Genomic DNA, 24,676 nt, shown 5'->3' on the forward strand with positions numbered 1-24,676 from the left:
ATCAGGGTTTTATTTTCAGGCTAGGAATTTTTTGACCTGGACTGCTTCGGTTCTTGAGACATGTGAACCTAGAGATGTAAAAAAAAAAATTTAGGTGGTGTTTGGTTGGGAGCTTTTCAGCGGATATCTATCTTTCTCAAGTATGGCTTTTAGAAACACCATGTTTGTTTCAACGTTTTTCACCAAAAACTCATTTATCCAATTTGTCTGGATTTATGAGAAACATAGATATTCGCACTGTTTAGAAACCCAATTTGAAGGTGAGATTTTTCGGAAAACCGGTTATCTGACTTTTAATGCACTGTTGATTTCATAAAGTTGCCTAATTTTCCCAGTAAAAATTTTCCCCACCAAACAACTTTTTTTTACATTTTTTTACCTATCTCACTTTATCTATCTTTCCAATCATTTCTCTATCTATCTCATTTCCTACTATTCCAAAAAAATTCCATGAACCAAACGCCCCCTTAGACTTTGTCAATTTTATATGAACTAAGACAATAAAAAATTAATAAATCATCATTTTAAATTAAATAAAAATAATTGTGAATTTATGTAACAAACAGTTACTTACATTTAAAATAATTGTGTCAGTTTTTTGCTGACAATTTACAATAAAGTCCATAAAACATCTCCTGTTAAAGTCTTGGTGAGAAGTGGCTTAAGACCCTATGATGACCACTGCAAAACAACCGTAGTGTAGGCACTCTATTAAATGTAATTATTGCATTTGAAAAAATGAGTGGAAGATATATCAACATAAGAATCGCCATTCACGATAGAATAACCTGTATTTTTGTTGTTTAACAGTAATAATATTTTTATATATGACAATTAGAAGACAAAAAAAAATCTTTTGAAAAAAACCAAACAAAACCAAAATATTGGGCCTAGTATGACTTGATTAAATACTTACCATGGAGCCAGGTTTGGAACTATAACAATAACATGGAGCCAGGTTTGGATTGGTAATAATAACTATGACTTGATTAAATACTTACCATTCAACATCTTACTTGACGTGTAGGATTGGTAACAGACGAAACATGGAGCCAGGTTTGGAACTATAACAATAACTTTCTGAAAGAGCCTTACAAAGGGCAAGTTAAAAGCTGATTGTAAAAACAAGAACACTACTACAAATCACATGGCCTAAAAACCACTGCACAAATGGAGAATTTAACCATCCTACTGACAACCAGTAGTCCTCGTTTTAGTACTTTATGCTAAGTCATTAAACCAGGAAAGCAACAGCAGATATCCAGGCACTGTTCAACTTCCTTTTCCTTGCTGGATTTGTTGAAGAAGAACAGCAGCCAGCTGTAATGTTGCCTGTAGACGTTTCTGTGGATCTGCTTCTGCATCTTCCTGCAAGCTACTATCTGTCAATTGCTGATTTCCATTAACCTCTCTTTGTGGTTCTCTTTGAACAATCTGTGACAGTTGAGGCACATTTGACATCTGTTGTTGCTTCTGCAACTGTAGAACTTGACCAAACTGAGATGTTGAGAGTTCAGAATTCACCAGGTTGTTTTCTATATTGTATTTCTGGGATGGTCTGGATGAGGTGTCCGACCCATTAAATCTGTTAATCTGCCTGGGATCACCTGATGCAGATGCACTTAAAGAGCTTCCCGATTGCCTCTGCTGCTCAAGAAGGGATGCAGCTAATTGTGCAAGCTGTTCTGGTTGCAACGCTCCCACAGGCACTGATAAAGGATTTAAAGGTCTTACTTCCGGATGAGATGACTTGCTGTTGCCACAAAATGGAATACCAGACATTCCACTCGAATGTAGGATTGAGTTCACATCTGACACTGTCCTTGGAATGATGGACTGACGCTCCTCAGCAATAGGTTCAACAGCACTACTTGATAGTTGCAACGGTAAAGCTCTATTAGAGATTAAGTTCTGCAGATTGTGAGAAGACCAGTTTGGTCCAGATGTCCGCTGCTGGATAGGAGGATAGTCACGACTTCTTTCATCATGAGACTCAGACATGCTAACCACAGTACGAGCTGAATCCGAAACTGATGGAGCTGCTGCATATTTATTTCGCAGTAACGAAAGATTGCTGATTCCAGAATTACCCATTTCTGAAATAGATGGGGAAGTAGGTATACGTACAGATGAATATGATGGCTTTGAATACGATATATTCTCACTATAAGGCAACAGGTTTTCGTTTTTCATTTCTCTTTGAATGTGTATGGGACCATGATTTAAACCAGGATTCTCCAACCTCAGAATAACACCAGATATGCTCAATTTACCAGGTACCTTCAGCACTTTCTCTGAGAAATCTGATGGAGGTACAAGAAATAAGGTGGTTTTGTCATCCAACTTGGCAACCGCAGCCCGCTGCTTTTCCTCCAGATAATGCATAAATTCATTGTAGAATTCAATGTCTGCATCACTTCCAGGAACAAAGAAAACAACCCAAACGCCAACTGCTTGGTAGTAATGCTTCGAAAGCATATCTAGACCAGTTCTTGCAGTACAATCCAGGAATTCAGGTCTGAAATCAATGTATGACATTAACACCCAACATAGAACAATTGAGAGGAAAAATAATGACAGCAGAGTTCTTTGGCATTGTGCTATAGTTGCATGGTTATGATATTAATGACAACAGTATAGGGGTGGCAATTTTACACATGACACCAGAAATTCGTGGTCGAGTAAATCCATTTTCAAATGCATGTCATGTTCGTGTTGGCAAAAATTGACATGAAAAAATTCATGTCGTGTTGCATAGCAACATGCAAACAAGATACCGACCCGTGCTCATCTTCTTCTAGGTTATTCATGTGTCAAATTAACACAATATTGGTGAAAGCAACATCTAATACACAGACAAATTCGTATCGTATCAACTCGCATAATATGCAGGATACTTTGAGATTGGCAGGTTATTCGTGTTATGTCGACCCAAAAAATAAGCAAGTTGTATTTGTGTCAAAGGTTTTGACACAAATAAACACAAATATTTATTTGTGTCATACTTGTGTCGAGTACATTCATATTCGTGTCAGACCTCTTCCTGACACGAACATGACCTGCTAACATGAGTTGCCATCCCACTATAGTGTAATGCCAAGAATATTTTACGGTCATTTTGTTGGAGAGTTGATCTTTTGGCTTCAATGTGGCTATCAGCACATGGGTTTTATTTAGGGGGATTTTCTATTGGATTTACAGAGGGGATTGGCGAGATTCTTTGAGCAGAGAAAAAAGGAGAGAATAGAAACTGAATAATCAGAAATGGATATTGTTTTGATACGAAGGATGTAATATAAACTACAAAGCATTTAACTCTATTTATACTAATATTAGACTCCAAATCATAAATAAATAAGGAAATAAATCATGAAATATAATAAAAATATGAAAATTACTCCCAAGAGATCATCTAAGATACTCTAAATTATTATAAAGATATAATAATGATATTATAAGATATTTACTAGTACTCTAAGGAACCAACTATCCTAAAAACTTAAATTGTTAAGCGATGGCACATGAATATTTTCATATTGCATCTCTTTAACACCCACTCAACAAGAGCCCTTGGGCTTAAGATGTGAATCATGCCTAGGCCCACCCACCTTTTGCTACAGTTCAACGTTTTATTAGAAAAACAAGGCACAGCAAGGACCGCACTATAACACCAGAGTATAAACATTTATCTGAAAGCCTTACATGGTTATCAAACAATAGTTCATTTAGTACTAAACTTGTTCCTATAGACCATGAAGCAATCCTGAATTTAGAAGGAATTAAATTATTCATAAAATACAGGTAACAATAATTAAAATCTCAACCATTTAATAAAAGAAATTAAGCATTGTATCCATAAGCTATAAAGAACGGTCTAACAAGCTTTCAATTAACTTCGGGAATGGAATAATATTGGGGCTTGCAATAAAGAAAAGTTACGCTCAGGTGCTGTACACAATTGAGTCAATAGTACAAGCATTGAGCATACTTTAAATGGAGGGAAGAAGGGGTGGGGTTGGGAGTGAAGGAGGAACATGAATATTGAGTCTTCGGTAAATAAAACAAATTTCTTAATGTAAAAGAAATCTTCATTAGATTATGACGAGACCTTGGGATGTATCACCCAAAAGCTAGCTCAAAGGGTGAGAGTGTTCAAGGCCTTATAAACCCCACATTAGTTGCCCATACAACCAATGTGAGACTTCAAGTCCCATACCTTGCAAATGGAACCTAACATTAAAAAATAAAATAGAAAAAGAGAAAAAATGAAGAATAAAAAAAGGAGAGAATTGAATTCTTAACATCTATTATTGATAGAAATTGCCAATTAAGTTGTCCTCAAACGTGTGGTCATGGTGACAATATGAAAAAGGAAGAAAGAGAACAGAATGATACTAGGAGTGTGCGTGGGGACACGCACTAGGGAAGCGTGGTGGAATGTTGGATTCCATTTGCAAGGTATGGGACTTGAAGTCCCTCATTGGTTGTATAGACAACTAATGTGGGGTTTATAAGGCTTTGGGCACTCCCACCCTTTGAGCTAGCTTTTGGGATGATACATCCCAAGGTCTCATCAGATTATAATAACGCTATAGTCACACTTTTCTTTTACAAACTAGCACTAACACACACAAGGCTTCCTCTTATTGTAATGATTAAGAGTTCACGTACAGTCATTTTAAGATGCAACCACCTCTCAGTTTGCACAGCATTATAAGGATTACATTTGCATAAACATCATTTCTGATTTATAATATCATGAGTATATCTTAGAATAGTTTAGAGTATCTTAGATGGTCTCTTAGGAATAGTTTTCATATTTCGTTTTATTTCATGATTTGTTTCCTCATTTAATTTCAATTATGACTCTTCTATTAGTTTATATAGAGCTTAGTACTTTGTCTTTTGTAACACATACTATCATATATCCTTCACAACAATATCAATATGATTCTGAATATTCCTTTGCTCTCTTCCTACTTCCCTACCTACAGTTATCATTCATCAAGCCATTGGATTTAAAAAAAAAAGACAAACCTCAAATGAACTAAAGAGTAAAGACCACATGACATGAATGACTTAGCAACCTAGGCTCAAAATATGAGAAAGTCATAGTTTATGCTAACCTAGCATAAAACGATATATAAAAATACCCTGGGACAGTAAAAATTAACTTGAAAGCTTGTGGTAACGACCAGTAAGTCACTGATTTGACCTAGAGTCTAAATAAATATATGCTGTGGATAATAAAAATGTCTAGGAATGTTACTTATCCTCTTTTGTACTGTTAATAAAAAGTTAAAGAGGAGAGAGGTTGCCCCATTCCAATGTCAGCAAGAACTTACAGATTACAAGAATTTGTCTTATGTAATAGAGGCAATTTTCTTTTTCCTTTTTTTTCCCCTTTCGCATCTCCATGTTTTTGTTACCCCTTTCAAAAGCAGTTCTGGCTCATGGGAGTCTTTGTAAAATTTGACTAGTTAAGAAATAGAAAAAAGAAAACTATTTCCAAGCTAATATAAGATATTCTAATCTAGAAAAATACATTTTAAAAGGAATATTTTATACTTACAACAAGATATCTAGGACTTTCCCCACAGGGAAGCAGCGTGCACGACAAACAGGGGTTCCACCTTTTGCAATGGTTCCTTCCCATTTCCACTCAGTTACAGATGAATTATCAGGTTCAGGTGTGAATCTTTTCTTCTCAACAAAATTTGATTTCAGAGGATCACCAGGACCCATTTGGAAACTGTCATAAGGCTTCCAGTCATGTCTATCGAATCTAGCCATAGGTGAATTTGGTGGGCGATCAAAAGTCTGTCCACAAGCGAAATTTCCAGAATCAAAGTTTTTATCGAAAGACTCATGTTGCGGAAAATCAGAGAACCTTGGGAAAACATGTTTCTGTCTTTCTAACTCGGAAAAAGGATACTCTGGAAGCTCGCTCTCAGGAGAAGAACCAGTCTTAAGCTTTTTAGCCTCACGTAGATAGGGAACATCTTCTGACAAGGCCAGTGGATCTTCAAAGAACACACCCTTTTGAGGATATCTCTGTGAAAAATCACCAAGATGAACATGTCTTTCTCTTGATGGACTACTTATATGTTCATGGATTTCTTGATATACTCCTAGAGGAGTCCCCTTCTCTCCAATTCTGTGCTCGTATGGGTTAGCTCCACCAGCCCATGAAGAACCCCTTTTGTTAAAATCATAAGCATCAGAATCTCCAGAATCCCAATTCAGGAAAGAGTTTGGAGAACTAATGTTCTGATCTCCACTGTAGCTCCTATCCTGCCTTAGGTGCTCAGAAGAGCCATTACGACCACTTGACTTGTAAAGTGGGGAGCGAGGGGCATTAAGTGAGCTCCTCCCACTGCTTGATGAACCTGCTTCACTCTTGGCAAAACAAATATGTACACGGGGATTCCCAAATAATTTTCCCTTCAGAGTATCTCTTGCTCTGTATGCTGACATCAGACTCCTAAAGCGAACAAAGGCATAACTACGACCTGGAAATGTTGTAATCTTCACAATCTCACCAAATGGAGAAAAAGCCTTTCGTAAAATTGATTCATCCACCTTCAACAGAGCTGGGAACCCAATCCACAAAACCTCACTGGGCTCTGGATTTTTATCACTCAGCTTGGATTTGTCAGAATAATGCGGTTCAGGGCTACCATGGCGTCCTCTAAACTCTCTTTGAGAGAAAGGAGACCCCCTTAACGCTGAGCTTCGTTCATCCCATGAGTAATCTTCATCACGTGATACTGTTGATGATTTATCCTGTGATTAAGAATATAAACTAAATGTAAAATTATCATAAATTTCAAGTATTCAGATTTTAATACTTTGAAAGGAAAATTCTGATTCCATAACCAGGCTTACATCACAAGATGACAATTATGAAGGTAAGTGATTATACATCCAACATCTTGAAGCACGAAGTATTAAGTTAACTAAACAAGCATTTTTGCATTCACAGCTTGTTTAATACAAAGCAAACCTTGCATCTAATGGTGGCATAACGCACAAAACCCATAGAACTGGAACAAGTCTAAAATTGCACCATCAAGACTTGAGCACATATCCAACATACAGACATAGAGAATAACTTTACACAAGAAGAAATTTATTAATAGAATAATCACAACAGTAGTATATATGAGGACTTGACCTAAATAAAAACCAGAAGAATGGACGAACAAAATTAATCAAGATCAACCACTCCAAGCTCTTCAATTAGGACAAGTACAATTCAATCTTATCCCATTAGGTGGAATCAGGTACATTAATCAATCCGTTAAAATTACAAGGTTTTCGGTATAGGGGGAGAAAAAGGAGAAAGTAGAGACTAAATATTGACTTCATATGATGTGTTGTTTTGTGATTCAAAAGACAAAACTCTAAGCTCTATACTAATAGAAGATTCCTAATCCTAATTAAATATGGAAATAAATCTTGAAATATACAGAAATATGAAAAATATTCCAAAGAGCCGTCTAAGATACTCTAAACTATTCCAAGATATAATCATACGATATTATGAGATATCCTCTAGACATTCATATTCCGCTCAAGCTAAAACTTACTAAACTTTAAGCTTGTTATAAATAAATCCTTTAAGAAAAATAAACAACCAAACAATATAATATGGGCTCTACAAAACATGGCTAGAAAGGCAAGATACTCAAAATCATGCGCCAACTCATAGGATTGTACAATTATACATGGGGAAAACATGGACCGGCCATGCATCAGATCCGATCAAACTAGGTCAAAACCGGTGACCCAGTCGGGTCATGCATTTTTATAAATAAAAAAATAAAAAAACCAAAAACCAAAATTGTTTCATCTTGTCAGAAAAGATAGGATAAACCAAAATATGAATTCTTGAATTACAGGAAATGAGACTGTGGCAGAAAATTGGCTTTTTTCTTTTCCTTTTGATAAAAATATTACTAAGAAAGAACGGAGAATTAACAAGAAAAAGGATGAGCAATGCTCAGAACCAAAGTAAAAAGGAGATCTAAACTACAAATCAACCCCAACTCTAACAAAATGAAAGTAACAATACCACCATAATCTCCTTCAATATCCGAAACAGGAATGTTTTGCATAAACAATAAGGTAAACATCAAGGTGAACTATCTTATCCCAAAAGAAAGTAATATTATCATTGAAGATTCTACAATTTCTTTTGTTACGACCGGAATTGTAAATGGGGGAACTTATGGCCTGAAAAGTAATGAAGAACTACTAGTTATATTGAAGACAAATCTGATACCTAGAATAAACAGAAAGCTGCTGAGATGGTTAACTTCAATGCTGGTGAACATGTTGTTATCCTTGAATTTGGACAGATGGACCAGGTCCTTGCCAATTTCCAATCCAGTGAATTGGCTTCAGTATGAGATAGCAAAACAGTAGGATGGTCTTATGTGGCATTTTATATTGACCCCACAGTAGTAAAAGCATCTAGAATACTTGGTTTCCCTTTTCTCTATGAGGATGGGTCATATCCAGCCGTTCTTCAATCTGCTAGTATCTATTCTCCAACAGCTATCGTGGTTATGTACAATTGGAAAGAGAAGACAATTGAAGCTGATCGTAGGCTACGATTGACTTTACGTGCAATCCCAATCTGTGCCAGAGCTCAAGATCTGGAGTATCTTTTAAATATGAAGAAGGCAGGTAGTTTGAAAATGCAAAGACTAGCTTACAACTATGTTCTAAGGAAGCTGCTGAATGGCCTTGCTGTGATGTATGACAATGTAGCATTTTTGAGCTTCATGACTGAAAGATCATGGGTTCGAATCCAGGAAACAGCCTCTTTGCAATTATGCAAGGGTAAAGCTGCATACAAGGATTTCCTCCACCCCACACTCGCTAGTCGAGTATAACGGGGAGTGGTTTAGTAGAGATTCCACAGAACTACAAGTTCAAGAAGCAAACAGTCATTCTGAATATCGGGAATTAGATATTATGAAACCACTGCAGGTGAAGGTTGCTGACTTGATGGAGGAAGGTGTATGGTTGGCAACATCTTCACCAGGATTTAAATTATCCCAATTGAACCAGAAAAATCAATCTCCATTAGCTCAAGTCCTTGTCCAATGGAAGATTCCTAGGAAGATGTCACCATGATTCAGGGCTAGTTTCCAGATTTCAACCTTGGGGACAAGGTTGTTTCAAAGGGAGGAGGTATTTTTACAACCGGAATTGTAAGAACCTATGGCCCGGAAAGTATATTCCCCAAGCAATAAACCTAGGCAGCAATTAGATTAGTTGAGGGCCTTAATTAGGGGCCAGGTTAGTTAACAGTGTGGGACCCAATAGCTGGTTAGGTAGTTAGGCAATTAGAAGCTTAGGAGGGAACCTTTCTTGTTCACCTCTTCCCCTATCTCTCAATCCCTTCCAACCACATTATTGTAATCCATATAACTACTGAACTAAGACCCTTAAGACCTTTTGATCCAATGACAAATTGAAGCCAAAGAAAGTACATCCCAAATCTGAAGGTCACAAGAACAACTTAACATACACAGTTGAACCACAAGCTCAGAGCAAACAAGTAAACGTGAAAACAAGTGGATATTGATATCAGATATGTGGAGGGAAAGAGAGAGAGAGCGCCCTATGTTTTCTTCTGACCTTCATATCAAGTACCCCAAACCAAAATGTACTATTCCGAAAACAAACCTTATAATTCCTGTTAGAATAGGAAATATAATATGTATAGATTTGTATAGATTGCTTTCTTGTTTGTAAATATTTTTTTCCTATTTAGGATTTGGATTAGGTCTGGGCTTCTCGCTTAAGCCCCTTAGGGCCTCTATATATTGTAACTCTTTGTATCAATTTAATACACAACATATTATTTTATATTTAAGTTGGTACCCTCGCTTTCGCTTAAAACCTCGTTTTTGCTTTAAAACCTAAGCCTACTGCTTAGGTGTTCTCTTTTTCTTTGTTGTGTGTCCTTTCGGCAAGTCATCTAAGTTGTGAGCCCCTTTAAATTGATTTTCGTACTTGTCAGCACCTCCGTCCGCCACTGGAACTGCCGTTCTTCATTGTTCCAGTCACCAGAGAACTTTTCCGGCGACGTTTTGAGCCGGGACACCTACTATCAGCTCCTCCTCTCTCTGGCGACCTGTTCTGTGGAAGACCCACCACCGTTGCAGCCTCCATATGCCCCCACGTGTGGTGCTCACGCGCCACCTTCCACTGGCGCGTGTGCACTGTTCTGGCGTCCTTTTTCGGCTGTTCCAGGACAGACAAGCTCGTCCTCTCCTACTTTATCCAGATTTGTGGTTGGTTCTTCGTGGGTCTCACTTTTTGTGTATGCCTCCTCTTGATTGGCGATCAGGTTAGTTTCTATTCACTTGGTTCTGTACCTTTGTGATTTATTTTAATGGAAGCAGCTTCTCCTGTTCACTCGGAGATCAATTCTCCTCCTCGTCCTGCCAAAAGTTCCTCAAGTATCATCTCCACCAATGTTGAGCCCATTACCTCCTCCAAACTGAAGGGTTCTGTTAATTACAAGAATTGGGCCACCTCTGTTCGAGTTTGGTTCTTTGGACAGGGACATAGGCAACATCTAACAGTTAAATCTACTGATATTTCTAAGGAAGAAAAATCTGATTGGGAAAGGATTAACAACCAGCTTCTGAGTATCCTTTGGCAGTCTATTGATCCAATCGTTTTGGATATTTTCTATTCTTTTCAAACATGCAATGAAGTGTGGGAGGAAGCAAAACACCTCTACACTAATGATGTTCAGCAGCTCTATTCCATTATGTCTCAGTTTATGGATTTGTGCAAATCATCTGACACTCAGATGGAGACATGTTGGCAAAAATCGATCTTTGATGCAGGCATATTTGGACTCAATTCTGACTGACTCATCTCCCTCTCGTTGATTCTTCCCTTCCGGCTCCTTCACTAGAGGCTCTTCCCATTGCCCAAAGAAAAGGCATACGTACTACTCGTAAGCTTTATCCTCTTTATATTTTTTTGAGCTATGACCGTCTTTCTACTCCTCATTTCACCTTTGTTTCTAGTCTTTCTTCTGTTTCTATTTCTAAGACCACAGGTAAATCACTTTCCCATCCAAGGTGGCGCCAAGCGATGCTTGATGAGATGACTGCACTTCATTCCAATGGCACTTGGGATCTTGTTCCTGCTCCTCCAAAGAAGTCTATTGTTGATTGTGCTGGGTCTTTACTGTCAAAATTGGACCTGATGGTCATGTTGATCGTCTCAAGGCGCGCTTAGTTGCAAAGGGTTTTACTCAAATCTTCGGCCTTGACTATAGTGACACATTCTCTTCGGTCACTAAGATGGCATCTGTTCGCATGTTTCTTGCTCTTGCTGCTGTTTGTCACTGGCCACTCCTTCAACTTGACATCAAAAACGCTTTTCTTCATGGTGATTTACAAGAAGAAGTTTACATGGAGCAACCACCTGGCTTTGTTGCTCAGAGGGAGTCTTGGAAGGTGTGCCGACTTCGTAAATCCTTATATGGTCTCAAGTAGTCTCCACGGGCATGCTTCAGTCGCTTCAGTTCTGCTGTTCAGGCTTTTGGCTTAATCCGCAGCAAAGTTGACCATTCTGTATTTTTGTTAAGAACCTTGAGGTCACCACCCCAAAAGCTAGCTCAAAGGGTGGGAGTGTCCAAGGCCTTATAAACTCCACATTAGTTGCTCTTCAACCAATGTGGGACTATATATCTCAACATGCCCCCTCACGCAAGAGCCCTCTTGGCTTGAAGCGTGGATTATGCAACAGGCCCAATCTTTGGTTTACCTTTTTTTGTGCTTCCACTTTAAAGTGGGAGGCGGCGAGGCTCTGATACCATGTTAAGAACCTTGAGGTCACCACCCCAAAAGCTAGCTCAAAAGGTGGGAGTGCCCAAGACCTTATAAACTCCACATTAGTTGCTCTTCAACTAATGTGGGACTATATATCTCAACAATTTTATAGGATCTCATCTCCAGATAAGTGCATCTATTTGTTAATCTATGTTGATGACATCGTTCTCACCGGAAGTGATCAAGCTGGAATTTATCAGTTAAAATAGTATTTGTTCAGTCAATTTCAAACAAAGGACCTTGGGAAGCTGCGTTACTTCTTAGGAATTGAGGTGGCACAGTCTAGACAGGGCATTTCTATCTGTCAAAGGAAGTATGTCTTAGATATCCTAGAAGACACTGGTATGTTGGGATGTAAACCAGTTGATACACCCATGGAATCCCACTATCAAATTATTGCCCGGACAGGAGGAGCCGTTATCTGATCCTGGTCGTTATCGGAGGTTGATTATCTTACTGTGACTAGGCCGGACATTTCTTCTTTTTCTTTTTTCTTTTTTTGTAATAGCCGGACATTTCTTTTGTTGTTAGTACAGCTAGTCAGTTCCTTGACTCCCCTTGTGATTCTCATTGGGATGCTGCTGTGAGGATCCTTCGATATATCAAAGGAGCACCAGGAAAAGGTTGTTTGTATTCCGATCAGGGAAATACAGAAATTTGTGGTTATTCAGATGTTGATTGGGTTGGATCACTCTCTAACAGGCGCTCTACTTCAGGCTATTGTGTCTTCTTTGGAGGAAACTTAATTTCTTGGAAGAGCAAGAAACAACCTGTTGTTGCTCGATCTAGTGTAGAAACTGAGTGACGTGCAATGGCAATTGCAACCTATGAGCTAATCTGGTTAAAGCAGTTGATTCAGGAGCTTCAACTTTGTGAACATAAACAACCCATGACACTCATTTGTGAAAATCAAGCTGCACTACATATATCCTCTAATCCTACATTTCATGAGAGAACCAAACATATAGAGATTGATTGTCACTTCATTCGAGAAAAGATTCAGTCAAGAGAAATCAAAACAGTTTTTGTCAACTCCAATGATCAACTCGTGGATGTCTTCACTAAAGCTCTTAGAGGTACTCGGTTTGAATACATTTGTAACAAGCTTGGTGCTCACAATATATACGCACTAGTTTGTGGTGGAGTGTTAGAATAGGAAATATAATATGAATAGATTGCTTTCTTATTTGTAAATATTATTTTCCTATTTAGGATTTGCATTAGGTCTGGGCTTCTCACTTAAACCCATTAAGGTCTCTATATATTGTAACTCTTTGTATCAGTTTAATACACAACATATTATTTTATATTCAGTATTCAAAATAAAATTAGAAAGGGAAAAGCAAGTATGCTCTAGATACAAAGAGGGGAAAAAAATTAATGGGAGAAAAATAACATTACTAGAGGATTACAAAGCAAAATTGTAGAAGGGAATTTTTTTATGTTTTGGCTTTTACTTTTGTTTGGTTGAAACTGCAAAAGAGATTTACTACCAGAGAAGAAGCCCAAAACCAAACTCTAAAATAAAAAGATCCATAAAAATGAACTCAATGATGAGAATAGAGGAATGAGTGGATTTCCCAACTTCCGATTGTTTTATAAAAGCCCCTAAAAACAGCAAAACCATTGTCCACCGTTGTCTGCAGCATCAGAAAATTTTCAAGTGACCTTTTCCTCGACCAATAGATAGGAATTGTCTCCCTTCTTTTGGCATACCTCATGTGGTTTCATGGCCAAACAATGTCATACACACCCCATTTCTCTTCTGCTTGATGCAAATCAGCACTCCAACTTCGTCGTCTTAAGTTATTTCGATAAAAGCATGAATGGAAAAAACGCAAGGGAACATTACTTTGTCCAAATGAAAATCTTGATTTGACTTGTGTTATGTTTTCGGATAAATTGGTTCAAAGAAGGTGTGATACCAAGCAAACACAACATAACATTGAAGGTTGGGAAAGTAACATCAATACCCTTTTTGAAGACACGAATAACTGATAAAGCGACACTAGAAGGCTTTGGACACGAGCTTGTTTTTCCTGGAGTGAGGTTGTTAACGGAACCATACACAACCAAAAACATGAGGAGACATATGATCCCAAGAGGTACAAGAAACAATATATTGTGAGGAACCACATTATTTAGCATAAAGGAAGGCATACGATTTACTAGAAAGCATGGTGTAAAAACGTTCCTCCCCCCCCCAAAAAATAAAAAAAAAAAAAAAAAAAGTGAAGTGGGACATTCAAATATTGAGTAGGTGCATGTTGTCTCAATTGAATGTCTATTTTTGCTTTCAACTATGTACGAGGACATGTGGTCTAATGTAAGATACCCTATTTGGTTAAAAAAGCCTTCGAGTCAAATGATAATAGTTAAAAAGCTTCGTCCATTTTCTTCGAGTCTAAGTCCTACTTACCTTTGCTCAAACCTCCTAAGTCAGACCCTATTGAATCTACCCTAGTTACTACACTACATGATAATAAGCAGGAACACTTCGCTGGCGAGGTTGATAATGAGCAGAAAGACTTAGTTGATGAAGTTGGTAGTTCATCTGATACTTCATCTAACATGTCTCCCCTTACAAATTTACAGAAGGCTAAGACACCCGAATTATTGTATAAGAGGAAGAAACACTAGTGAGTACTGAATGCATTACTAAATCTATTCCTGAGCCTAATATTATAAATCCTGATGACTTACCCATTGCCTTAAGGAAACGGAAAAGGTCTTCTACCCAACATAAAAGTTTTTTGTACATCATTAAAAGATTTCATTTCAACACTTAATTCCATTTCAATCACGAAAACAGTGTATGAAGCATTAAAAGATGAGAATTGGGTTCAAGTCATGCCTGCGAGATGAATGCCTTGGAGAGAAATAGAAAATGGAAAATTATTGATAGGCCAAGCGAAAAGAAAGCAATTGGACACAAATAGGTTTATGTGGAAACGTTTGCTCCAATGGCCAAAATGAACATTCTGAGAGTTCTATTGTCCCTTGCTGCTCACTTTGATTGGGAATGACCAATTTGATATGAAGAATGCATTTCTCAATGGTAAGTTAGAAGAAGAGGTTACATGGAGATCCCACTAGGGTTTGACTCCACAAATGGAGAAAATAAAGTCTTGTAGGTTGAAGAAAGCCCTCTATGGGTTGAAAGGATCCCCATGTGCTTAGTTTAGAAGATTTACCAAGGTTATGGTGTCATTGGGATACAAGCAGTCCCAAGAAGATCATATATTTTACTTTATTCAAAGGAATGTATTTTTATTTGTCAATGAAAATATGTCATTGATCTCCTTAAAGAAGCAGGAAAGCTTGAGTGTAAACCTTCCAATACTCTTATTGAGCAGAATCACAAACTGAGGAATAAAAAGGAGAGTCCTTCAATTGACAAAGAAAAATACCAACGACTCGTGGGAAGATTGATATATACAACTCATACTAGACTTGATCTAACTTATACAATTAGCATTGTTAATCAGTTCATGCATAACCCAAAGGAAAAATGCATGCACGCAGTAGGCAGGATTCTCTAGTACCTTAAGTCCACTCCAGGCAGAGGATTGTTTTTCCAAAGAAGGGGAAATCTACCCCTAGAAATTTATATTGACCCTGATTATGCTGGGTCTCTGACTGATCAACAATCTACTTCGAGTTATTGTATATTTCTTTGTGGAAACCTAGTAAAATGGAGGAGTAAATAGCAAAATGTGGTTGATAGATCGAGGGCAGAGGCAGAATTTTGAGCCATGACCCAAATTATTTGTGAATTGTTATAACTGAGATGGAACCTCAATTGATGAAATTGGATTCAGATACAGATTAAAAGGGAAACAAGCTCTTTACAAACTGATATGGCTAACACAACCTTGAAATAAAAGAAAGGAACAACCAGGTAAAAGAAAGAAAAACCAGGGGACTCCAAAATTCCCCAAACTCTAGTCATTATACGCATATCTAGGGTTGGCAAAAACCTATGAAGTACTGACACTTTAAAATCTTTGACGTGTCGTGTCCGACACTTCCCGACATTCCGACACTTCCCGAAACTCCAATACTCGTTGCAAATACTCAAAAAAGATTCAAAGGTTATGTTGCGTTGCCTTTTGAGTTCCAACTATTAGATTCGTTGGATTACGATTACTGTTTTATTGAATTTAATATAAATATTTGGGATATCTTATGTTTCTTTGCAAAATTGATGGGTATTATAAGTTTAGCTTTATTTTTTTGTTAAATTATTGAACCTTAAATATAATATATACTAAATAAATTAAAAATATTATATAATATCAAAACGTGTCCTAACGTGTCGAAATTTAACATTTTTTAGAATTAACATGTCGGAGTGTCGTGTCGTATTTCGTGTCCCGTGTCGATGTCGGTGCAAAATAGGCAAAAACGAGCCAATCCGTCGGGTTGACTCGTAACCCGCCAAAAATGAGTCGGGTTGGGTTGGCAAAGGGTTGGGTTGGCAAAAATGAGCTGCCAACCCAACCCGAGTCAGCTCGGAAAAAAACGAACCAACCCGCGGGTCAAACGGGCCAGCTCGCGGGTTGAGTTTTTTTTTTTCAATATGTATAAAAATACAAAATATAATATACAAAAGAGTAAAACCTCTTTTAGGTCTCTAACAAAAAACACAGTCTCCACTTTCGTCCCTTATAAAAAAAAGTCAACTTTTGGTCCCTCTACAATTCCAGTTCTTTGAAAATGTGATCCCTCAGAAATTCAATGAAGACCCAATTTAGTCCCTGAAAAAGGACGAATATGGGTTTTTTTTTTTTGTAAGGGACGAAAATAAAGACCGTGTTTTTTGTTAAGGACTCAAAAAGGGCTTTACTCTATACAAAAATGAACAAAACTCACACATGTTGTCATCATCTTTCTTCCTTCTCTAAACCTATGTCCCTAATCTTCCCACATCTTTGCCATTTTTTTATTTTTAGAATGTGTTGGCTCTGTTTGGTTCAAATATCTTACCCACTTGATAGCAAGTGGTGCTGATTGTTTCTTGATGTTGGTGCAAATTTGTTGTGAAGAAACTCGAATATTTTGTTTTTATTTCTCATTATGTAACCCTTTGTTTAAGCTGATGGAAGCCACATAGCTGGTGCATTAATACTACAGGTTCATTTAAATAGGCTGAAAACGAGCCAACCCGCGAGCAATTTTCGAGCCAACCCGCGAGCCAATTTTCGAGCCAACTCGCAAGCTATTTTTTCAAGTCAACCCACGAGACATATTTTTGAGCCAAACCTAACCCAACTCGGATTTTCTGGCTCTCTTTTTTTTTCGAGTCAATCCTAACCCGACTCGTTTTTTTCGGGTTCCATGCGGGTTGGGCCGTTTTGCCAACCCTACACATATCCCTCTGTCACCCCCCCCCCCCGCTGCATATGACCACATTCATTATGTCCCCTCCCTTTCTATCTCCTGTAACTAACTCTCCATCTTTGCATTGCTGAAGTTGGGCCCACTTGTGCTTGTCCGTCAGACTGAAAATTGTTCTAGATGATCTCAAGGTGAGATGTGAAGGACTTACGAAGTTACACTGTGATAATAAGTCAATCATTCGTATAGCACATAACTCAGTCCAATATAGCCGAACAAAACATATTGAGATTAACTGCCACTTCATCAAAGAGGAACTAAATAACAGACTGATCACTACTCCATATATTCCTTCTGGTTATCAACTAGCTCATGTCTTGACCAAAGGACTTCCCAATAACAGATTTCAAGAACTTACCACCAAGCTAAGAATGATAAATATTCATTCCTCAGCTTGAGGAAGAGTGTCGTAAATATAAAAAATATCTGTAATATTTGTTTCCTTTATTAGTCAAATTAGTATTTCCTTATTTTTTATTCCTTTAAGCTCGTCTCTCTCTATATATATTGAATTCCTTTGTACATATTCTTTTGAAAATTAATAACATTTTTCAATTTTTCTCCTTTCAAGTCAACTAATGACCTATTCCATGTCTGGCGGCCTCACAAAGCTCTTTTTCTACCAAGTATGTGCTTTGTTTATTATTCTAGCTCCAAGACTAATTGACACTTATATTTATACTGACCACTAACAACATTCATTTGGATTAAGTTTTTCATTTTTTAGTGAATACTGAATTTTCCCATTAAGACAAGTTTCATTCCATTAGTCAGTTTCCGAAATTTTTGGAAGGAGAGATCATAGCCATGTGGAAATGCATTAGGTAAGCATTCATTTCTTGTATTTGATGGAAGCAAAACATTATTTCCAAATTTTTAGTTTGCCCTTGGATCTACTATGGGGGAAAAAAACTCTCTGGTGTGTATGGATATTTATTGGGATCTATTGTGTTTAGCTTTGCTGCATTTTCCTTCTGCTATGCTGTGCTTTCTTTATGCCAACAACTTTCACCACCACAATTACATTTCTTCCGTTGGATATTGTGCAATGTTTGCTAAGATTCAAATGCATGACCACTGAACAGATATTACAACCTTATGCTGCAGATTCTAATAAGTGAGCTGGATGACATTTTGGACTTATTGACCGAGTAGATAGTCCAGTTAATTTAATGTTATGATTTTTTCTGTAAACTTGGATGCTCTGTATTCCCTAAACTTGAAGAATGGAGTTATTATTTGAAATTGATACATTGCATCTTCATTTGAGATCTATTATGCATTGCATTTATGATTCAAAATTACCAATTTTATGTACTAAAAACCATTTCCATCTAAAACTTGGAAATGTATTCAAGTAAATAAAACTGAAATTTGAAAAAATTGGAACTCCCATATATTATACACCAAGACACGCAATGTAATTGCCAAACAATTTAAAGTAGTACTATCATCCAATCATAACATGTAAAAAATTTCATAACAATCAGCAGGTGATTATTAGGCTAATTTTTTTTGGCAATGTGCAATCTATGCCACACATTGGTGCATATGGATGAAGCATAAATTTTTGATGAAGTTTCTTTGGCACAGCAGCTGATTTGGATTAAGATTAGCCATTTGGTTTCAATCTGATTTAAAGCACAAGGCCTTTTTAAGGGGATTTCCCTAACACGGATGCAGAGGGATTGAGCACATTTACTCTTGATATTTTCATTTTTTTCTTTGTTGCTCCAGTTTTCCATTTACATTAAGGAGGATCTGTTATCCTCCAAATTCTATGCAATTATTTATCTTCTCCTCATCTTAATGAATTTCTTCTTTTTATTTAAAAACATAAATCATAAATTAACTTAATTGAAACCCTAAGCTCAACTATTCCACTAACCTACTCTGTCTTCAATAGCACTATATTGCTAGCATACAAACCATTCAATTTCCAACTCCCCAGTGGAAAAGTTTGACATGGTAAGCAAAGGATTTAAATTGTTAACAAATAATAGACAATCTTCCAACCCTGGCGGGGACTAAAAGCTTCTATAATTATGGGAATGGGACTCCTGGCTATTGAAATGAGTAACATTTATGGCCACAATACTAGTTCCTAGATTAATATTACCATTATAATGAACCATTGATTGCTTGCTTTCAAAATCTGTCCAGCTTTCTAATATTTTTGCAGTTATCATTTAGAGGATAGTGTAAATAAATGAGGCTAATAATTGAAGATATATAGCTAATGGCATGAAAAAGCTACACCCAATTCCAGATAACATATGTTTCAACTGTCTCTTCTTTTTGTGTAATCTACTGGTAGAAACGTCTACTCTTACTCAGTTGAAAAATGTGCTAACAGAGTCACTCCACTCATACTCTACAGTTGATGAACCTTTGGCTTTAAGTTTCTTTCATTTTCCTACCATCATAATCTGCCTTTCAATTTTCCTTTTGTGAAGTTTTGATCCTTGTTTCTGGATAAAAATTGTTGCTTGCTCTTTAAAGCCTTAAACCACACAGAGGCTATCAATTGTATGGCATATGAAGCTCAAAATGAAGAGAAAATATAGAAAAATAATACACTAAAAGGTTCGATTGAATGTTAAGGAGTTGAACATTAAGAATATTATCTTAAATAAAATCCTCATGCACTTGTTAATTTTATTGTAACCAGTAGCTTAGCGTAAAAGGTTCAATCAAAGGGCTGACTCAAGTTTTTTATTTTGCAATATCTATCCACATATTTTAGTTTCAGATTAACTTTCAATCCTTCTCTCAAAGTCTAACCAGAAGATGCTGATACCTTTGATGAGCTGTTAGTACCTTTGATGCTGAAATCATTGAGTGCAAAATCTCAACAAACTTGAAAGTAACCAAGAGACCAACTTGAAACATTTCCTGCCCCAAGGTTTAGCAATAAGGAAAACCCATCCAGGACTTGTAAAAAGCATAAGCAGCTGAGCTAATGCTGCATAAATTCATTTGGCGGTGGTTGGATGATTAGAGTTAATATTTTTTACCCTGGATTGGGTGGCTGGATGATTAGAGTTAATATTTTTTACCCTGGATTGGAGAGATTTATGAGTTAAAAGTAGAAACTAAAAACTTCCCGCCATGCTTTTCTTAACTGTAATGTGCATATTTTGGAGCACCTTAATTTGATGGATTGAAACTTGTCAATTACCATGCGTGGAAAGCAGTGACCAGTGTGTTGTACTCCTAAATTTTTACTTCTATTGCAAGTTGTGCTGATTTATATCTAAGCCAATAATATCATGGCCTTGATTAAATGAATTCAACTGAACTTCTGGGGTATATACATATAATCAGCTGGAAAAGTAACAAGCAGTAAAAGGTGGGCAACACTGACCGCCTTTGCAAACTCGATTCTAAGGGGGTTGCCTGCGAGGGGAAAACCTTGAAGTGATCTCATGGCATCAATGGCATCTTCATCCCTTTTAAAGTTAAGGAAAGCATAGCTGCGGCCGGGCTGGAACGCGACATTCTCCAGTGGTCCAAACCTTAAGAAATGATGAGCAAGTTCATCCTCCAAAATGTTGTGGGATAGATTCCCAACCCAAAGGTGCCTGGAAGGAGGGTTGTTGCTGTTGCCGTTGCCACGCCCGGTAACCCCATTCCCTTTATTATCTTCATATCTTGAAGTGTAATCCTTCCTAAACCTGTCCCTTCCGCCTCGACCCGACTATTGCCAAACACAATTAAAACAACAGTAAATTTCAACCTTCTTGATGATGGGAATCCCTTAATTCAGGATAAAACAATATCAATTATGTAAACGTCTTCTAAAGAAATTGTTAAATTTTATTTTAACCTTCAAATAAACCAATCCTAACACACATAAAAATCTAACTTGTCCCTGTGCTCTCTCACAAAACAAATACAACACCACCAAAACATGAATCTACAGAGAGAGAGAGAGAAAAAATGAGGAAACCAATGAACAATAGTGAAAACCAAGAAACCAGAGTCTCAAAAAAGTCCGAGTGTGATAATGATGCTTGCGTATGAAGTTGAAAGTTTGAAGTAAAGTAAGTGGATAAAAAAAAAAAAAAAAAAAAAAAAAAGAGAAACGCGATGCACATAATTGTGATTGAAGAAGTGTGGATGAAACTGACCATGGTGGAGTAGGGAAGCGGGAACCGTATGTCCGAAAAGGTACGATCTCCCTTTCCTTTGCAAATCAAGTGTACGGCATCTGCCGTGCTTAGGCACCTTCTTCCCTTCCCTAATGAAAGAGTCCACCGCCTGCGGCCAATTTCAGAAATGAACAAAGAGCGAGTTGGGAATTTCTGCTTCACAGAATTTGTGGATCGATGAAATTGAGAATGATGATGATTCGTCAGTCACCGTCGCCGAAAGAAACAATCTTGAATTTAATATTTAGGGTTTCTGAATTTTGGTAAAAATAAAAATAAAAAATTATGGAAAAATTGTTTGTCAATTTAAATGACATAAAATTATATCATTTTAAAATAGAGACAGACACAGAAAAAAATTATTTAAATTTTGAATTACAAAAAAATCATCTACTTTCCCTCTCCCATGATTTCTATTTTTTTTTTGTCTATCTCTCTCCAAAAATGATAGAACTTATGTCATTTAAAATGACAAACACCAAACCCAAAAATTATATATATAACATGAATTTATGTTTGTCATTTTAAGAAAGAGATGTACACAAAAAATTGAAATCATGGGAGGAAGAGTAAGTGGATGATTTTTTTTAATTTAAATTTTAAATAAAAAATATTATTTTATGTCTATCTCTCTTAAAATGACATAACTTTATGTCATTTAAAATGACAAATATTTTTCTCTATATACATATCAAAAATAAATAAATAAGTTATTACTTATTACCGTGTCAGGAAAAGGTTTTTTTTGGAAATACAATGAAAACTAAAGCAACATAAAAAAAGCCCTATATTGAGCACAATCTTAGGAGACTAACTCCCCTCAAGTCATTACGAAGCAATTCCAAACAAGCCGTTGGAGGGACATCCAGCACAATCAGCTGTCCATCCTGATGAGGTGCATGAGTAGCAAGCCAATCAGCAACAAAATTGTCTTCTCTATAAGTATGACTAAGCTGAATAATCCAGTCTCTTTGAAGCATGCTACGAGCTCGGATGATTAAAGCAGAAAGATGATGACTTACGTCACACCCTTTTCTTATAAATTCCAAAGCCACCTTGGAGTCACCCTCCACAAAGACTCTCCTAAATCCCTTATGCCAAGCCAGATCCATACCTGTCAAGAACCCCCAAATTTCCGCTGAAGTAGAAGTACCACTCCCAAGGAATTTTGTAAACCAGTTAACCAGTTTCCAGCAGCATCCCTTATGACTCCACCACATGCAGTCCTTTGCCCACTGTCTATGCTGGAACCATCCACATTAAGTTTAACATATCCCTCAGAGGGAAAATTCCAGTGAATAAGACTTCCTCTCTTCTAAGCTCCTGATGACCAATCTTAATAAGGGTTTCATTAGTCAATTGAATATTACCACAAGTGTAATGCGCCTAATGAGACCATACTTTGAGGTGCTAGCTTGAACCATGTCAGGAAAAGGTTATTTATACGAAAATATTTTTTTCAAAAAAATAAAATCTCAAAATTAAATAAGAGAGTAATTTTTTTAAAGATAAATTAATCTAAACACATTAAATTAAAGTATCTAATAATATATAAAACAGAAAAATATTTATGCAGTTAATGCGGATAAGTTATCTATATTTACTTCCAAAACGACGTCGTTTTGGGATTGAAAGATTAGAAAATTTTAATTATAAAGACTATAATAATCCTGAAATAAATTAAAATTACAAAAATACCATGATTTTCGTCCCAAAATAACGTCATATTGGGCTTACTGCAGAAAAAGCAAACCCTATATAAAATGATAAGATATTTTGCCTATTTTTTCTCATGTTTTTTCTGCCTACTTATTTCCAACATTATTAGATCAAAATCTTAAGAGAAGAGAGATAAGTAGGTATAAAAAAAATAAGCATAATATCTTATTTCATATATAAAGATGACATATTTTTTTCATGAATAAATTTTGTGGTTGTATGTAATTGTGTTAAAAATTTGATAGGAGGAACTTTGTTGTTGTTGGGGTCCACTCAAGCTCAATTGGACTAATTTTGCAATTGATGAATTGATGGAGAAATAAAAAAAAAATTGTGGTTGCTACTGCAAAAATTATTTTATTGGTCACTAGATTTTGTAAATGTTGTAAAACGTGTTGGGATTATCCTTTTTCAATTAAAGTCCAATTGGGCTTAATGAGTAAGAAAAGCCTAAGTAACCTAAGGTTAAGGTTTTTTGCCACCCATATATATTCTTCTCTTTTAATTATCACCTGCTACTCTTCTTCTGCTACTGTTGTTGTTGAGATAAGGTCATCTTTCTGAAAGTGATAGAGTGCCACACACCATCCCCTTCCCCCCTAAAGAGATAGTCTGAAAGGTCTGCCATTGGCCAGCCTCTACAAGGAGATCGTTCGTGCTGCAATGCAGATGAGATCAGTTCGTGAAAGAAGTTCACCTACAATGGGATCACTTAAGAGGTATGCCTTGTGTGTTTGTGAGATGATGATAATTCGATAAGCATACAAATTTACTAGATAGTAAAATCGCTTCCGCATAAATCTAATCATTCCTTCAATTGGTATCAGAGCCATGGTTGTGACATTTGTTTGTGATTCTAGTCTTACTATTCATGTAATTAGTTTGCTTCATGAAATATGGTACCTAGGATTCTATATTTGTTGGTTATATGATTTGTATGTGTATCTTTTATAATTTTTTTCATAAAAATTTATGCTTTTATTTTGGTTTTTGATTTTTGGCTTTTAATCCATGGTAGAGATTTTAGTGTATTCTTTTAGGACTGTAACAAGGGGACTAATCCTTTGTGATTAGGTTTTTTCCATGTTTTCATTTGAATTTTGGTATATTTTTCAAATTTTTGTAAAAGTGTAATGAAAAGAATATCGAAAAGAAGACAAAACAACGACATTAAGATCTGTTTGGACGTGTTCGTGACCTTCTGGTGGCCGATCGGAGAAACCAACCTCGTGGCATGATAGATGATAAAATTATGAGAAGAAAGGTGGCCGGAACAGTAGGAATGGTCGCCATAAGTGCCTGCACATGGGCCTCACTCGCGAGCAAATATGAAGCGCATGAGGGTGCATGGAGAGTCTTTTTCTGGTGCTTCCAGCGCGGCGTGTCCCTCTATTCATGGCGGTCCTGTCGAGGAATTTTGTGATAGGATGACTTCATGTGACGGCACATTGGATGAGAAGGCCAGGGTTCCTAAAAGTTGACTTAGGGTTTCTTGCCAAGGTTTAGTATTTTGGGCTCTTAGGCCCATGG

At 36.8% G+C, this 24,676-nt stretch overlaps 1 protein-coding gene across 1 annotated transcript; it reads right to left on the bottom strand.

Annotated features, from left to right (window-relative positions):
* Positions 1-988: 988 nt before the first annotated feature.
* On the bottom strand, positions 989-21,618 carry LOC133292327 (flowering time control protein FPA). Its single transcript, XM_061490732.1, has 4 exons — positions 21,407-21,618; positions 20,641-20,973; positions 5,573-6,786; positions 989-2,518 (listed from the first exon to the last, which is right to left on the bottom strand). Exons 1-4 carry the CDS (start codon positions 21,407-21,409, stop codon positions 1,273-1,275), a joined length of 2,796 nt encoding a protein of 931 aa, XP_061346716.1. The 5' UTR covers positions 21,410-21,618; the 3' UTR covers positions 989-1,272.
* Positions 21,619-24,676: the final 3,058 nt, after the last annotated feature.

Source organism: Gastrolobium bilobum, unplaced genomic scaffold, assembly GCF_033153095.1.
Source record: "Gastrolobium bilobum isolate Gb01-03AN ecotype WA unplaced genomic scaffold, APGP_CSIRO_Gbil_v1 utg2134, whole genome shotgun sequence".
Classification (NCBI taxonomy): domain Eukaryota; kingdom Viridiplantae; phylum Streptophyta; class Magnoliopsida; order Fabales; family Fabaceae; genus Gastrolobium; species Gastrolobium bilobum.

What these genes read in the sequence shown, in the direction of transcription:
- LOC133292327 (XM_061490732.1), bottom strand. An exon ending in GAATCGAGTTTGCAAAGGCG is followed by an intron (nt 6,787 to 20,640) that starts GTCAGTGTTGCC and finishes TCTTAATCACAG; the next exon opens with GATAAATCATCAACAGTATC. An exon ending in AAAGTCCTAGATATCTTGTT is followed by an intron (nt 2,519 to 5,572) that starts GTAAGTATAAAA and finishes CATTGATTTCAG; the next exon opens with ACCTGAATTCCTGGATTGTA.